The 17,109-nt window shown below is 36.2% G+C and overlaps 1 protein-coding gene across 1 annotated transcript; it reads left to right on the top strand.

Moving 5' to 3' along the window:
• Window positions 1-11,304: 11,304 nt before the first annotated feature.
• LOC18107530 (glutamate receptor 2.8) lies at window positions 11,305-15,783 on the top strand. Its single transcript, XM_006371723.3, has 5 exons — window positions 11,305-11,725; window positions 12,599-13,935; window positions 14,070-14,382; window positions 14,460-14,860; window positions 14,955-15,783. The coding sequence occupies exons 1-5, from the start codon at window positions 11,458-11,460 to the stop codon at window positions 15,600-15,602; spliced, it is 2,967 nt and encodes a 988-aa protein (XP_006371785.2). The 5' UTR covers window positions 11,305-11,457; the 3' UTR covers window positions 15,603-15,783.
• The last annotated feature ends 1,326 nt before the right edge of the window (window positions 15,784-17,109 follow it).

Raw genomic sequence — 17,109 nt, 5'->3', positions numbered from 1 at the left:
GGGATCGACCCCTTGCTTGCTCTATACTATCTTGTGTGTTGTGTTTGAAGCTAGGGTAATTAATTTGTGCGACCGCGACATCGCAACAACTTGGAGTCTGGCTTGATCGATACTTGGGAGCAACTGGAGCGCGAGTTTCTTAACCGCTTTTACAGCACTCGTCGTGTGGTTAGCATGATTGAACTCACTAATGCACGTCAATGGAAGGAAGAGCTTGTCATCGACTACATTCATCGGTGGAGAAACCTTAGCCTCAACTGTAGAGATCGGCTCACCGAAACTTCTGCGCTAGACATGTGTATTCAAGGGATGCATTGGGGACTACACTATATTTTACAAGGTATCAAACCAAAGTCTTTTGAAGAATTGGCTACTCAAGCACACGACATGGAACTTAGCATTGCGACGGCTGAAAGCTCATCATTACCTATGCAAGAGCCAATGAGAAATAAGCTTGAAGGTCATAGATTTGAAAAGAGCACTGCAAAGGTCAAGGGAAAGCAATCTTTAGTAGTTAACTCGACTACCACAAGGGTACCAACTGGAGTTAAGAGGAATGATCGGGCGACACCAGCTACTTTTCAAAAAGGTGAAAGAAAGAAACCATCCCTGAAAGAGCGACAAGAAAAGGTGTATCCATTCCCCGACTCAGACATATCTAGGATGCTGGATGATTTGCTTGAGGCAAATATCATTGAGTTAACGGAGGTGAAATGCCCCGATGAAGCAAACCAAATGGACAATCCAAACTACTGCAAATACCATCGCTTGATCAGTCATCCCGTAGAGAAGTGCTTTGTGCTGAAAGATAAGATCATGAGGCTACACGAGAATGGGGATATCGTTTTTGATGATGAAGTAGCAGCCTCTAATATCACAACCATGGTCAATTAGGACCACGCTAGTTACTCCCTACAATATGTTTTGGCTCCTTTGAACCTATAGAGCTTGGCATCATTTTGCATACGAGCTTCATTGCATCCTCAAGTCAAACTCCATGTATAGCCCTCGTACCTCATGTTGACAACTCAAAACCTGATTCAAATGAAAATTATTATAACGAAGGATGGACTTTAGTCATGCATAGAAGAGGAAGGAAGAGGCGCATGCAGATGACAAAGCCAACTAGAATGAGGATCTCAATGGTGAGGAAGCTAATTGAGCCGACATACCGAAAGATTCAACGAAAGTCCATACCAGTCAGAAATGAGGGTTTTTCAACTCAAAGTCTAAGAAAGCATGTTACACTGAATGAGTACATGCTAATAGAAATGAGAAGAATTGAAAATGTACTTGTTGCTTGCTATCATATTGATGAAGAGAAAACTCATACTAAACCTGTCATGAAGGAAAATCATGATGACTCTTCAAACTTGTCTCACGAAGTATGCACAATAGAGATATCCTTCAACAATGAAGACTTGTTGTTTGGATCAAAACTCCACAATCAGTCGTTGTTCATTAAAGGATATGTTGATGAAAAGATGATGAATCGTATCTTGATAGATGATGGCTCGGCGGTCAATATACTACCTCTTAAGATTATGAAAGAGCTAGGGATTCCTATGGATGAACTCTTCCCAAGTCATCTGATGATTCAAGGTTTTAATCAATGAGGGCAAAACACCATAGGAAAGATAAGGCTTGCAACACATGGAAGATATGAAGTTCAATGCATTTTTCCATGTCATAGATGCCAAAACTACTTATAATATGCTACTTGGACGACGATGGATACATGAAAATGGTATCATCTCCTCAACGCTCCACCAATTTTTAAGTATTGTCAAGACGGGGGCAACAAATTACTCTTAAATAGGATGGCCCTTAAGCGGTCCAAAAAGTCTACACCAATGAAACTTACAAAATTGTCGATGAGAATGGAATGAGGATTGGGCCTATCAACGGCAAATTCCTGAAAAGATACTATGCTTGAAATCTGATGTAGCTCCTGGCCCGCACGAGCTAAAACTGTGAAAGGCACAAAAAAAACAAACAAACAAAATTGAACTACGGTATGACTTGATCCTTTATCCACAAAGGTACGTAGGCAACTTGAAATTCGTTTCGAGTACAGTCACGCAAAAAAAAAACTCTTTGACAAAAAAAAATCTTTTGAATTACGTTGTGACTTGATCCTTTATCCATGAAGGTACATAGGCAACTTGAAAATTATTCTGAGTATAGTCACATCATCCTTTAAAGCTATTCGAGCCAATATGATTGTTCACATGGAAAAAGAGGGATAAGTAAACCTCAAAACACAATCATAACATGAAAAATCAGGTGATAAGACACAAGCGAAGGCAAAATATAGACTTTATTAATAGAAAGAAGAATTCTATTACATAAAGTATGTATTCTTAGCATAGAGTAAATAAGTTAGTGTCACCAAAAACAAAAACATATTCCAAAGCATGAGAAATCATTAGCATACTCCGGCTATTACTTCTAGCTCCTAAAGTATTGAATTATGGTAATAAAACTGTTTAATGTATTACCTTATTGTATTCAAAAATATCTTTGAAATATCTTCTTTTTTTTGTAATTTTATGTTGTGTTAATGGTTTTATTATTTTCAGACCCATAAGGATAAATCAACCGTAATTGGGCATTGTCATAAAGTGTTGATTTATGAGTAACAAAATTGTTTAATACATTAGTTTATTGTATTCAAAATATCTTTGAAATGTTTTTCCTCTTTTGCAATGTTATGGTGTATTAGCAGTTTTATTATTCATAGACTTGCCTAAGATAAATAAATTGTCACTAGACATTGTCCTAAAATATTGATTGGTGAGTAATGGAATTGCTTAATATATTACGTTATTGTATTCAAAATATTTTTGAAATATTATGTTATTTGAAATAATTTTGAGTATTAATAGTTTTATCACTCATCGACCTACCTATGATAAATAAATCATCATTAAGAGTTGTCATAGAGTGTCAATTGGTGGATAATAAAATTGTTTAATACATTATATTATTGTCTTTAAAGTATTTCTCAAATGTTCTCTTCCTTGCATTAATTTTGTGTATTAATAGTTTCATTATTCATTGACTCACCTAGGATAAATGAACCGGGCATTATTCTAGAGTGTTGATTGGTTGATAATGGAATTGTTTAATGCACCATATTATTGTGTTTAAAATGTTTTTAAGATGTTTTGTTTTTATAAAAACAATTTACCAAATAAATAAATTAATTAATAATAATAATCCTTTCGTTGTGTGAATTTAAATTTTCCATGATCATGTGTGTTGAATTTATTGATGTGTTCTTGTTTTGGGATATCTTTTGTTTGGTATGGCAAATGAATTTGGGTTGAATTAGTGAGACTTCACATAGTCCAATTGAGTGTGAGTGGTGGCTTTCGGGCCCGTTTTAATTAATATAATGTTGAATAGTCTTATTTCTCTCATTTTCTCACCATCCCTGCAAGTCCAACACCCGTGTTTCAAAATTGAGGATTGGGCCTCTAGTTACCAAGCTTAGGTCATAAATCATTGCCTTAGGTATTAGTTCTTTTACCTTTAATAACAAACACACATAAACTAGTTTAGGTAACTAGCTTATGTATTAGTTCTTTTTTCTTTTAATAACAAACACACATATACTAGTTTAGGTAAACTCTTAGCGTGTAAGTACATTAGGCACCTTTATCATTAAAAACATACATGAGCAACTTACGTTAGTTAGGATGTATAGGGTGATTGACACGACTAAAAAGTTGATGTCTTCTCCCAAGTGTAGGAGTGTCGAAGTAATAAATATCCTAGCAAGACCGGGGTCGAACCATAGGGAGGTTAACTATATAAATTATAAATAATAATAATAATAATAAGTTGAAGAGAGCTTTGAGATGTGATATTGATACAAGGATTAAACAATGATAAAAAAAAAACAATTGTCAAGGTTAGAGGATCCACTAATGGTATTTTAAACAAGTATAGTATAAACTCTTATTACTCAACTGGAAACCACACACAAAGGAGGTTCCAATCAGATTATAAATTGTTAACAAGATTACATTAGTTATCTTATTTGAATAATGTTAATACTTGTAAATGTTATCAGATATTCATGATTATAACTTATGTTAACAACAAATCAAGTTCTTTTCATAGCACAGGTGTCGGTTATACCATACGGTTTGGGCTATGAAAGTGCCAAGTATTTGTTGTACCAAGGTTATACAACATAAATCTAGATTAATCATTTAACAAGCAAAGTATTAAGAGTGAATAAGATAACAAATACAAAACATGTTAGTATCAAACATTAAATTCCATGTTGAGTTTATACTATACTTATTCTTACACCATTAGTGTAACCTTTTCACCTTGACATAATAAACTTAGCTAAACATAATGAAGAAGAGAAACATAAATAAACAAGATAAGAACATAAATAAGATATAAGTTAACTAAGTAAAGGAAAGGAAATGAAAAGCATAAACAAGAGATTAATATAAACAAAACTTAAGCATTACAAAAAGAGAGAGAGCAAGAGCATGATCTTGATCTGAAAACCAAGATGCCTAAATGCATGGCAAATGCCTCCTTTTATAGGCCAAAATTTGGAACTATTGATTTGATGACTAATTTTTGAGTGGGTGGCCACATCTTGACTTGGTGACAATCCTTATCTTCTTGTCTGAACAAAACATCATTGATAACGTCAGAATTTAAACAGACTAAAACTATGAAAGTTCTAGGACATTGTCTCAGCTTTCCAGGAAAAAAAAGTTGAGGTCATTTGGACTTCTATAACTCGAGATATGGGCTGAACATTAAATAGTGTCTGGGTTGCAGGACAGATTTGGACTTCTCCGTTGTTGCTATAATTTGGACTTGAAAACGGCCTTTTTAAATCTTGGACTCCGCATGAAAGTTTTAGGCCTATGTCTTAGCTTTCCATCCATATAGAGCATACCTAAATCCAAGATCTATAGCTCCAGATATGACCCAATGACCGAACAGTGTTGTAGTTTGGACTGAACCAACATCTCTTTTCTAAGTTTGACCCTCTCTATGTCCTTTCAATTTCAATACTTAAACTCATCAATCAATCTTTTCATTTATGTGATAGGCCTGCATTTAAGATGAACATTTACATTAATTAAAGGCATCTTATAGTATCAGACTTGTTATTATAAAACATGCTTTAGTTAAGGAGTTATTGATACTTTAAGTGCAAAATGATGATATAAAATCTTGATAAAAATGCACTTTAAGTACTAATCAGTGCTCCAACCAGAAATCTTTCCATAAGCTAGAAAATCATTGATAGTCCACATCAAAGCCGCCCTCATTAAGGAAAATTTTTTTCCTCGATATATCATAAGTCACAGCTCCAGGGGACCACAACTGCGCCAACTCATCAATTAACGGTTGAAGACAAACATCTATATTCCAGCCCAGGCTGCTTGGACCGGGTATGACAGTAGATAAAAACATGAACTCCGACCTTATACACATTTCTGGTGGCAAGTTATAAACTGACCGGCCTACAAGAATAAGGAGCAGCAAATGACCCGAATGGGTTGAATCCATCTGTACACAACCCAAGACGCACGTTACTTGATTCAGCTGAAAAGTGAGGATGCACACTGTTAAAGTGTTTCCAGCTTCGCCGTTAGAAGGATGCACCATCACTCCATCAACCGCATCATGTGATTGGTTTTATGTCATGTGCTCAGCAGTCCTTGGTGACATGAATAACCTTTGCAGTCTAGGTGTGATTGGGAAGTATCTAAGTTTTTTATATGCCACTAGAGTCTTTCCCCTACCAGTTCTAGGTTTGTAACGGGAATGCCCACATGTCATGAACTCGGTTAACTCAACATTTTCAAGGTATTATAACATGCAGAAGTTAGGGCACGTGTCAATTTTCTAGTATCCTAAACCGAGGGGTTTCATCATGGACTTCGCATCATAGAAGTTCTCTTTCAGCCTGTTCCCTTCAGGTAAAATGCTTCTCGCCCATTCAATAATTTTGTCATACCCGGCCTCACTCAACCCGTGATCTGACTTGATGGTGAACACCTGTGCTACGACCGATAATTTACTGTGGTTCGTGCAGCCATCCCATAATGGTTCATCAGAATCTTTCAACAAATCAAAAAACCTAGTTGCATCTGCATTAGGTTCTTCTTCTATGATTGGACATTGACTGACATTACCTTGATTCATTCTCATTGCATCCATAACCATATTCCTGTAAGGATTAGTGTTGTCATTTGCCGCTTCATGCACGTTGCTAGCACTAGAAGTTGACCCAACCACCCTTTCTCCCATTTTCTTCTTACTAACAAATACTTCTCCATGTGCATACCAACACCGGTAATTCTCCATAAACCCTTTGTGTAGAAGATGCATCATTACAACATCTAGATGCAGATACTTTTTATTTTGACACTTCTTGTATGGACACCTAATACCGCCTCCAGTAAAATTTCTGGGAATAGATGTTGCGAAATTAATAAAACCCTGAACCCCATTACAATAATCCATCCTCCGCAATTCTTGGGGTGAATCTCGATACATCCATGAACAATCATCCATGACTTCTATCGAACCTCTATAAAATTATGATGACAACATGTATTAATTAACTATGTTAGGTAAATAAATTTGCAAAAATATTAGTTTACCTTGAGATTATCCAACAAACCAATTACAACTTCTCATAAATATTAAATACTCATTATCAATCATACAAATTAATACATATAAATTTACGAAAATTACAACTCCGCAATACCATTAATAAAAATTAAAACGAACCAGTTAAACAAGCTATTAATTATTTCAAAACAACACATGTAATTCGGTAATTCAATAAAGTTTCAACAATTTACAAACAAATACAATTTTAAAAAATCTAAAACAAACCATAACAAGTATAAAATTATACATTCATATACTACAAGTTTGTTTGAGAAATAACAATAAAACATGTACATATACTAAAAAAACAATAAAATTGACATTTAGATGTTAAAATTTAAAAAGATAGAATTACTTATAAAAACTGATAAAATTCGTCAGCAAATCAGAACACGGATGTTGTGACCATAAAACTTCAAGAAATATGACTTGTTGTGCTGAGAAGAGGAAGATTTTTTTTTTGGGGGGGGCTAGTTGATTGCAGTAGGGGAGAGTTGGGATGGGGAAGAAGAAGGAGAAATAGGGGAGGAGAAGGTCGACAGAGTGGGCATATATTAACTTTTACCAACAGACTCACCGATAGAATTATTCCATTTGTGAGTCCGTCGGCCATTCTGACGGTAAACAGGGCACGTCACTGTACGGAGATTCTGGTTTGAATCCCTCGGTGATTCCGTCGGCATTTCAAATGGTGAATCGGTCACGTCACCGTACGGAGCTGCCGTTTTGAATCCCTCGGTGATTCCGTCAGTAAAATCACCCGCAAAAACCTCCATAACAGCGAACAACCTTTTTTTATTCTGAATATTACGTCTATCATTCCATCGGTAAATACCGATCGAATGTGTTCGTCAGTATATACCGGCGGAATGACAGACAAAAAAAAGTTAGTCGGTAATTGTGACCTCAAATTACCGACAGAAGTATTCCGTTGGTAAGGCCGTTGGTGTTAAGCGAATTTCTGGTAGTGCTTCGATACTTTCCACATACCTCCAGAAAAAAGGATTGAATGACCACTATCATCAAGTTGTCCAATGGAGATCAGTTTCTTCTTTAATCCAAAAACATGTCTTACATTTTGTAAGTTCCATATAGATCCATTCATTGTCTTGATTTGCACATCTCTTATACCCACAATATCCATTGGTTATCCATCGGCCAGATAGGCTACACCGTGATCTCCAACAACATAGTTTTGCATCATTTCATGGTGTGGTGTACAGTGAAATGAAGCACCAGAATCAAGAATCCAATCATCAATTGGACTTTGTACAGTAAGAATCAAAGCATCTTGTACCTCATCAGTGGTAGTGTTCACAGAGTCAGCTTCAGGTTTTTTCGGTTTTGTGCAACTTCTTATGTAATGACCAGGTTTGCCACAATTCCAACATTCAACCTGCTTTCTAGGTCCAAACTTGCTTTTACTTCTGTATCTTGATTTTGATCTGCCTCTAGATAAGCCTCTATCATGTCTCCTCCCTCGAGTGTTGATGTTGAGAGTTGAACCTGAATTTTCACCAGAGTCTTTTCTATGCACTTCTTCAGCCAAAATCAAATCTCAGATGTCATCATATTTTAGTTTGGATTTTCCAGCTGAGTTACTCATGGCTGTTCTCATACCTTCCCACCTGCTTGGAAGTGAAGCTAGCAAAATAAGTGCATGAATCTCATCATCAAACTCAATCTCAACATATGACAATTGATTTGTGATGGTATTAAAGTTGTTGAGGTGTTGTGTAACAGAGGTGTCTTCTGTCATCTTCACGTTGAATAAATTTTTCATCAAGTGCACTTTATTATTTGCTGATGGCTTCTCATACATCCCAGACAAGGCTTCCATTAATCTTGCAGTGGATTTTTCTTTTGTAACGTTGTGAGCAACTCTTCTTGATAAGGATAGCCAGATGATGCCCAAAACTTGTCTATCAAGAATTAGCCATTCTTCATCTTGCATATTCTCTGGTTTGCTCCCCAACAGAGGAAGATGAAGTTTCTTCCCATATAGATAGTCTTCAATTTGCATTTTCCAATATCCAAAAACTATCCCATCAAATTTTTCAATTCCAACAACCTTTATTTCATCTACCATTTTCACTAATTTTAGAGTTTGAATTTGTTGAATCTGACTTCACAGTTGTGTCCGGAATGGCCAGAAATGTTGGAAATGACTCTAAAATCACCCAAATCGGACTTTGGATGGCTTAGATATGATCAATCAAACTTTAGGACCAATGGATGACGCAGATAAAGCCGCGTGTCACGTGAAACAATATCTCTAATGCACCGGATCAAAACCCAAATGATGACATGGCATCCACATAAGCACGAAGGGCCCACATGTGATGTCGTGGCTGCGCTGCGTGGAATCTGGCTGACGTGGCAGCTGCTGACGTGGATTGCTGCCTGATCAGGTGATGTGGCGGGTGACTGTGCGGAATGACTGCTGTAACACCCTCTAATTTAGTACATTCATAAAAGAACTTTGAGCCTTAACTTTTAAAAAAATGGGTATTTTTTTTTCATCCACCGAACTTATCCGAGACTAGCCGAAATTTCCACTGAAATTTCGGCAGAGTTTCCTTTATACCTGGAGGTCCCAAGTTATCGACAATCATCCTGTATAGTTATACTCATTTCTCAATCATATCATAATCATGTAGAACCTTAACAACACATCATTCATGGTACATGCCTTACATTTCACATGCTCATTTCTTTCCCATTAACACACATAATTCATAATAATTGCAAGTAAACAAATTAAGATTACAAATACAGAATAATACATTTTTATGTCCGACACTTAATGTAAAAGGAATACTATTACATATTAAGTCATTTAGTTCCTTAAAGACAAAATACATTAATGTTCATCTTCTTATTCAATCATACAAAAGGAGACTAGAGGACCTAAAACGCTACTCCTGGCGTGAATCTGAAGGACCTGCAATTTCATAATGTATATAATAAATATAGCATAAAAGGAAAATCACACAATACATGCACAAGTAATTAAACATATATTCAACGATATGCAATCATAGTTTCTTGAAATTCTCATCTATCCTTCCATTATTACATCTCTATTCATCCTTCCTAGAATCATTCAACATTTTCATTTTGTGTCTTGTTTCACCTCACGAGCGCATTTAATTCATTATAATATCTACCATGTGATTTCTCTCCCTCTTACTCTATCTCTTTATATCAATTTCAATCCCAACATCTATTATACCCATTATGGCTTTTCCATATAAGTTGTCAAACTCGTCATGATTTCGGTCCAATTTTAGTTTATAAATATATTCAACTTACAAATTTCTTGTGCCCATTTCGACACATTCCAATGTTTCTTTAGATTTTCAGTAAAATCTCTCATTATCATGGAACCTGCCACTTTTCATGAGCTGAGGTTCGACCTCAGTTATTAGGTGGGACCCATGTGAAAAAAATATGCAGTTTGCATCAACCAAACACTTAAATTCAGCTTTTGCTTCCTGCCGCAGCCGCAGCCGTAGTGTTAGAGTGTTTTTGGTATTGCGGTAGCTGTTGTGATTGTGGTTTGAAAAAAGTTGTTTTATAAAAAGTACTTTTAGTTGAGGTTAATTTGAAAAAATAGATGTTTGGTTAAAACTGTGGTTGAAATTGAGGTCGAACAAAAAGTAGTTTAATGTGTTTGGTTAATAATGCTTTTCAAATTGAGGTTATAAAATAATTTTAAAAATATATATATATTAATATTAATAGTTTTTAATTTAAATATTAAATATTTAACTACCGCTATTACATTATGAAATGAATAATACTTAATATAAAATATTTTTTATTATTCTATTAAACTATCTAAAATATTATCAGAAATAAAATTGGGATTGCGATCAAATTCTACAAATATTACATCATCAAGTGATCTCCTTCTAATTTATATAGTGTTATTAAATAATGTGAAACACTAGTTTTTCGAATAAAACACAATTACAAATACATTTTTTTTACTGGATCGGACCTGGTTCAATGTATTTTTATAGCTTTGAACCGGGTCCGATCTCCACTGTTCACGTGAATAGTGGAGAGTGAATTAAATTCATTCTCCACTGTTCACTTAAGTGAACAGTGGAGAGTTCACTCTCCACAGGAGAAGAACGCATGCAAGAGCAGGAGAAGAATGCAGGAGAAGCAGATAAAACTTACTTCTTATAAACTGAGTTTCGACCTCAGTTTTTAGATGGGACCCATGTAAAAAAAAATGTGATTTACAATAACCAAACACTGATTTTCAATATTTGCTTTCTACTATTACCGCTACCGCATTACCAAACAGTATCTTAATGTTCAGCAACCATTCATGACTTTCACCATACAGCCGGCTGCCAACAACCATTTTGTGTCCATACATAACACCACCTTCGGGTTCACGGTATCATGACAATTAAATATATTTGATGATGTTGGTTTAAATCTGGGAAATACCTTTTTATCAATATAATATTGTCTCGCCTGATCAGGTCCAAGTCTTATGTAGCGAAAAACTTTATTAATATGGTTTACTTGACTCTTCCAAATCATGAATTTCCTAGCAATAACAGGGAGTAAATTGCTCTTTTCTTTGTTAAAACCAGTACAGTTTGGCCCTCCCCGCGTATTACTCTCAAACGCTTCTAGGCTGCACATATCTACCCTTTTCAAGATCCACAGCTTTATAAATGAGGGATCTTTCCTTCCAAGCGTAAACAAAAAATATTAACTAAACTAGAATCAGCACCACCATGAGTGGACAATAAGATGAAGAAAAACAATTCAAAGGCTGTTCTCTCCTTCCTTTTTTGTGTAAAGATTCTGTTCACAGGAATGGGAATGGCTGAAAACACATCTATCCCAGTGAGTGTTGGTGTGGTTCTTGACCTGGACAGTGATTTGGATGGCAGAATTGCGTTGAGTTGCATCGAAATGGCCCTCTCTGACTTTTATGCCACTCATGGTGACTACAAAACCAGACTTGTCCTCAACACCAGGGACTCCATGAAAGATGTTGTTGGTGCAGCTGCAGCAGGTCCCCTCTCTCACTCTCACCTTTTAAAACTTGATGTTATCATCAGTATGCTCCAATCATGAATCACTATACTTATTATTACGTAGCAAATAATCAAGATCTTTTCAGCAAATTGTATGGTGTGCTATTGTAAGCAAACTACAAGTTGGTGCAAAGCTAAGTTAGGATAATTCTAGGAAAGTCAGAGAGTCCACAATTCAAAGTACTCTAGAATTGTTCTAGGAAAGGCAAAATTTTCAGCAAATTGTATGGTGTGCTATAGTAAACATTGTCTAGATTGTTACATTTAGGTCGGTTAAGAAGGCTATAAATAGCCACGCAACGATCATTTGTAAACCAAGCCAAAACAACTATGCTAATCTTAAAATCTAAAGTCTTAAAACTCTCCTCTGCTGCCTAGTATGTTGTAAGTTCTATTCACAAAGTTTTGCTTTGGTTGTCCCACATTCTTCAATCATTTCTAAAGAATCCAAACTATAAACTAAGTACTTTTACCAAACCACTACAACTAAACATCTTAACTATCAAACTATTTTCATTTCAATCCTTAATCATTAACACCTTTAAACTACCTCCTAAACTACCATCATCTTCTAACAATTTTCGGTTGTCATGTGTTTTCTTGATTTGTGGTGAGGGGGGCAGAGGAAAAGATAAGAGCTTACAAATCCAAAGACATAACTGTAAATCGACCTTTTTTTATAACCACCTTTTTTTATAATTGAAACTGAGTTCTTAAGAAAGTTTGATAATTGCACGGTCTTTCTCTGCTGCAAAACTGCCATTTTGTCATTGGTTTTTCCCATTGATCTCCATTGATTGTGAAAGATTATTGCATGTTCTTAATTTTTCTTATGCTCTATCAAAACACAGCCCTGGACTTGATAAAAAATGTGGAAGTCCAAGCAATCTTAGGGCCAACAACATCAATGCAAGCCAACTTTGTTATTGACCTTGGAGAAAAAGCTCGGGTGCCCATACTGTCATTTTCGGCAACAAGTCCTTCTCTTACTTCCATTAGGAGTACCTATTTTTTTCGAGCTACACTTAATGACTCAACTCAAGTGAATGCAATAAGTGCATTGGTTCAAGCCTTCAAATGGAGAGAAGCAGTACCCATCTACGTGGACAACGTGTATGGAGAGGGAATCATACCTTATTTAATTGATGCTTTGCAAGCAGTGGATGCTCGTGTTCCCTACCGGAGTGTCATTTCTCCATCGGCCACTGATGAACAAATTGTTGAGGAGCTTTATAAGTTGATGGGAATGCAAACTAGAGTTTTCATTGTGCACATGTATCGCTCTCTTGGTACTCGGTTTTTCGCCAAGGCAAAAGAGATTGGTATGATGAGTGAAGGCTGTGTTTGGATCATGACTGATGGTCTGACAGCTGATTTGTTGAGTTCACCAAATCCTTCTGTTACTGAGACAATACAAGGAGTACTGGGTGTTAAGCCTTATGTTCCAAGTACAAAGGAGATCCAAGATTTTCGAGTTCGGTGGAAAAGGAAATTCCAACAAGATAATCCATATATTATTGATGCTGAGTTGAACATTTACGGACTACGGGGCTATGATGCTGCCACGGCTTTGGCCTTGGCAGTTGAGAAAGCTGGAACTACAAATCTTGGCTTCCGAAAGGCAAATGTTTCTAGCAGTTCATCAACGGATCTTTCATCTCTTGGTGTCTCTTTAAATGGTCCAAGCCTTCTTCAAGCTTTATCAAACACTAGTTTCAAAGGCCTAACAGGAGATTACCATTTCGTTGATGGGCAGTTGCAATCTCCAGCTTTCCAGATAGTTAATGTGAATGGAAATGGAGGAAGAGAGATTGGATTCTGGACACCAAAAGGACTTGTGAAACAATTGGTTCCTAGTAATGGTACAGATTCAACTTCTGTGTCCGGTATTTCAACCGTAATTTTCCCAGGGGACACAACTGCTATTCCCAAGGGATGGGGGATTCCCACAATTAAAAAGGGGTTGAGAATAGGAGTACCGGTGAAGTCTAGCTTAAGACAGTTTGTGGACGTCAAAAGATATCCTAGTTCTAACATGACAATAGTCACCGGACTCTGCATAGAGATTTTTACTACTATCGTCGAAAGATTGCCTTATGTTTTGCCTTATGAGTATGTCCCCTTTGACAAGCCTGATGGCAAGGCTGCTGGAACTTACGATGATCTGGTCTATCAAGTGTACTTAAAGGTAAAACTTAATTTAATCTTTTGCTGCACTTATTCTATGTTTTTGATATTGGAATATCATACACATTGATGCCTGTTTTTTTTTTTTTTTTTTTGAGATATTCTTTCTTATGTATTTTAGTTTACAACCAACAGAATTTTGATGCTGTGGTTGGAGACATAACCATTCTCGACAGCAGATCCTTGTACGTCGACTTTACTTTGCCTTTCATGGATAGCGGTGTCTCCGTTATTGTTCCTATAGAAAGTCACAACATCGAAAATGCTTGGTTCTTCTGGAAACCCTTGACATGGGACCTTTGGGTGAGCAGTCTTTTATTCTTTGTTTTCATTGGATTTGTTGTCTGGGTTCTTGAGCACAGAATAAATGGAGATTTTCGAGGACCTGCTTCACATCAAGCTGGCACTATCTTCTGGTTTTCCTTCTCAACAATGGTGTTCGCACAACGTAATTTCTCTTCTCCTGTTGAAACACTTAAATATATATATAAACACCGAATTGACTTTAATTTTATCAATTTACAGGGGAGAGAGTGGTTAGCAACTTGTCTAGAGTAGTGGTAATCATATGGTGTTTTGTTGTGCTGATCCTCACACAGAGTTACACCGCCAGTTTATCTAGCCTGCTTACAATCCAGCAGCTAAAAGTTACTGATGTAAATGAGCTCGTTAACAAGGGGGAGTACGTGGGCTACCAGAAGGGTTCTTTTGTTCTAGGAATCTTGTTAGGCTTGGGGTTCGACAAGTCCAAGATCTTGGCGTATAATTCTCCAGAAGAATGCCACGAACTCTTCTCCAAAGGAAGTGGATATGGTGGTATTGCTGCTGCTTTTGATGAAGTGTCATTTATAAAAGTATTTCTGTCAAAATATTGCTCCAAATATACCATGATTGATGCTACATTCAAAACCGGCGGTTTTGGTTTTGTAAGCTCATTTTCCCATCTTTCTATTTCCACTTTCCTCTATAGCTTATTAGTCTACAGTTTAATAGAACCATTTTTTGTTTTGTGAATTTCAGGTCTTCCCTAAAGGTTCTCCTCTTGTACCTGACATATCAAGGGCGATTTTGAATATGATTGGGGGAGATAAGATGAAGGAAACCCAGGATAAATGGTTTGCCAATCAAACTAGTTGTCCAGATTCCGGCACCTCCGTTTCATCTAATACCCTTAGTATCAAGAGTTTCTGGGGATTATTTATAATTGCTGGAATAGCTGCACTTTCAGCTCTCATTATCTTCATAGTGATGTTTGTTCATCAGGAGGGGAGACTAGTCTTGAGACCCTCTGACTCCACAACTTCAATATGGAGTAAAATTCGACATTTGTTTAGCATTTTCAATCAAAGGGACTTCACATCCCATATCGAAGTGAATGACAGGAATGGGATTCACCTTCCAAGTATGGGCACGGCAAATCAATCGGGCAATTCAGCTCACACTGAAATTCATGGATATCCCTCCTATGCAGGATGTGATACCAGTCGAAATAGCCAAGCACCTCAAGTAACAAGTGCTGATCAGCTCACCGACCCAAATCAAGAGAGGCCTGTTAAGGACAATCAGAGGTCTAATGTTAATCATGAGACCCCTCCTCGTACGGATCAAAGGTCTAATGCTATTATTCATCAGAGGACTAAATCCTACCAGTACTCCTACTCCTTGTGATGCAGAACAGCTCGCGGAAGGAAAGTCCTAAACTAAAAATACTGCCATGAAACAATTGCCAGCCACTCTTTCCTTATTCAACATAGGCTCCTATATTGGGATCCCTATTTTCCTATTTTCTGTTGCTTAAGTTTAGGACTTTAATTTACGTCTCTAGTAGGAATTTTCCTGCTTTCCCTTATGTTGCTATTTATTTCCGTAAGTGATTCTCTTATTAGAATTAGGGTGGTTGTCAAGACCCAAATCCTGGATCCATGACCGGCACATAGGCAAGGTTTCCCTCCAAGGTTCTATAACTATACGAACCCAAACTTACATACAAACTTATCTATTAAATAACTCAATCAGAGTTATACGCAGCACTAATAACAAAATAAACGTCATAATAAAATTTGATTGTCTTAATACAAGAGTTCATATAAATTCATAGGTTCGGAAGGTTCAACAAAAATAACCTGCTAACAAGCTATAAGCCTGAAAAGATAAATAATGAGAGGGTGAGTTCAACAACTCAGTGAGTAGATAATGTTCAATATACACACACACGAGATAATATAACAATGATGAATATATACACAATTATGGTTCTAGGTTCTTATAGGAAGGTTTCTCAAATAGGTCATAACAAAAATATCATAAGGTAAAGCTCGTCAGAAAATCAAAATGCAATGAGCATGAGGCTCCGTACTGTGGGATTATCAGTCCACACAGGTTGATGACTCCTCCGACCAACTAGGGTTCAGATACGATGTGCACGAAGACTAACATTACCCTGTTAGCATGGGTATTCTGACTGGCATACTATAGGTTCATAATCATAATCAAACAGACATATTCATATCTCAAGGCTCAACTCATGACATCAATCAAATGAGGAGCTATCAATTCAAAAGTCAATTCAAAATATATATTGGTTCATATCAAGAATTCAGATTCAACAATTGATCATGCTTTATCGTAACAAGGATAATAATCAACATATATATTATCAAGAAGCACGATCCAATTCATATTAACAACTCAAATATTTATAATATTTCTCATGCATATGAAAAATTATTCACTCACCTGACTCGAAAGCAAACAGAACTTAAAGCTGATACCGAAGGAAATCCTACTAAGGTCCCGCCGGTAGAATATCAACATTATCTGAATACAAAGGAGACATATTCAAGAATGACTCAAAAGAACATATAACCTATTTAATACACTTATCTAAGGGTATATTCCATAACCCTATATGTTTTTAGACTAAACTAGTTATTTTCCCAAAAACCCAAAATTTAACGGTTTTCTCGAAATCTAGTCCATAATAAAACAAATAATAAAATTGGTAATAATTCACTAAATAACCCTCAATTATTCATCAAATCAATCTGCAAAATCTAATATTACAGCTAGGGACCAATCTGAATTTTATCATATTTTTAAGGGTCAAATTGTAACTTTGTCAAATTGGAGGACCAAATTAAAATTGTCATAAATCCATGACTATACTAAAATTCTG

This window comes from Populus trichocarpa, chromosome 18 (assembly GCF_000002775.5).
Source record: "Populus trichocarpa isolate Nisqually-1 chromosome 18, P.trichocarpa_v4.1, whole genome shotgun sequence".
In the NCBI taxonomy this organism is placed as follows: Eukaryota; Viridiplantae; Streptophyta; class Magnoliopsida; order Malpighiales; family Salicaceae; genus Populus; species Populus trichocarpa.
Note: the sequence above shows the minus strand (reverse complement) of the source record. Positions and strands in the feature narration are given on the sequence as shown.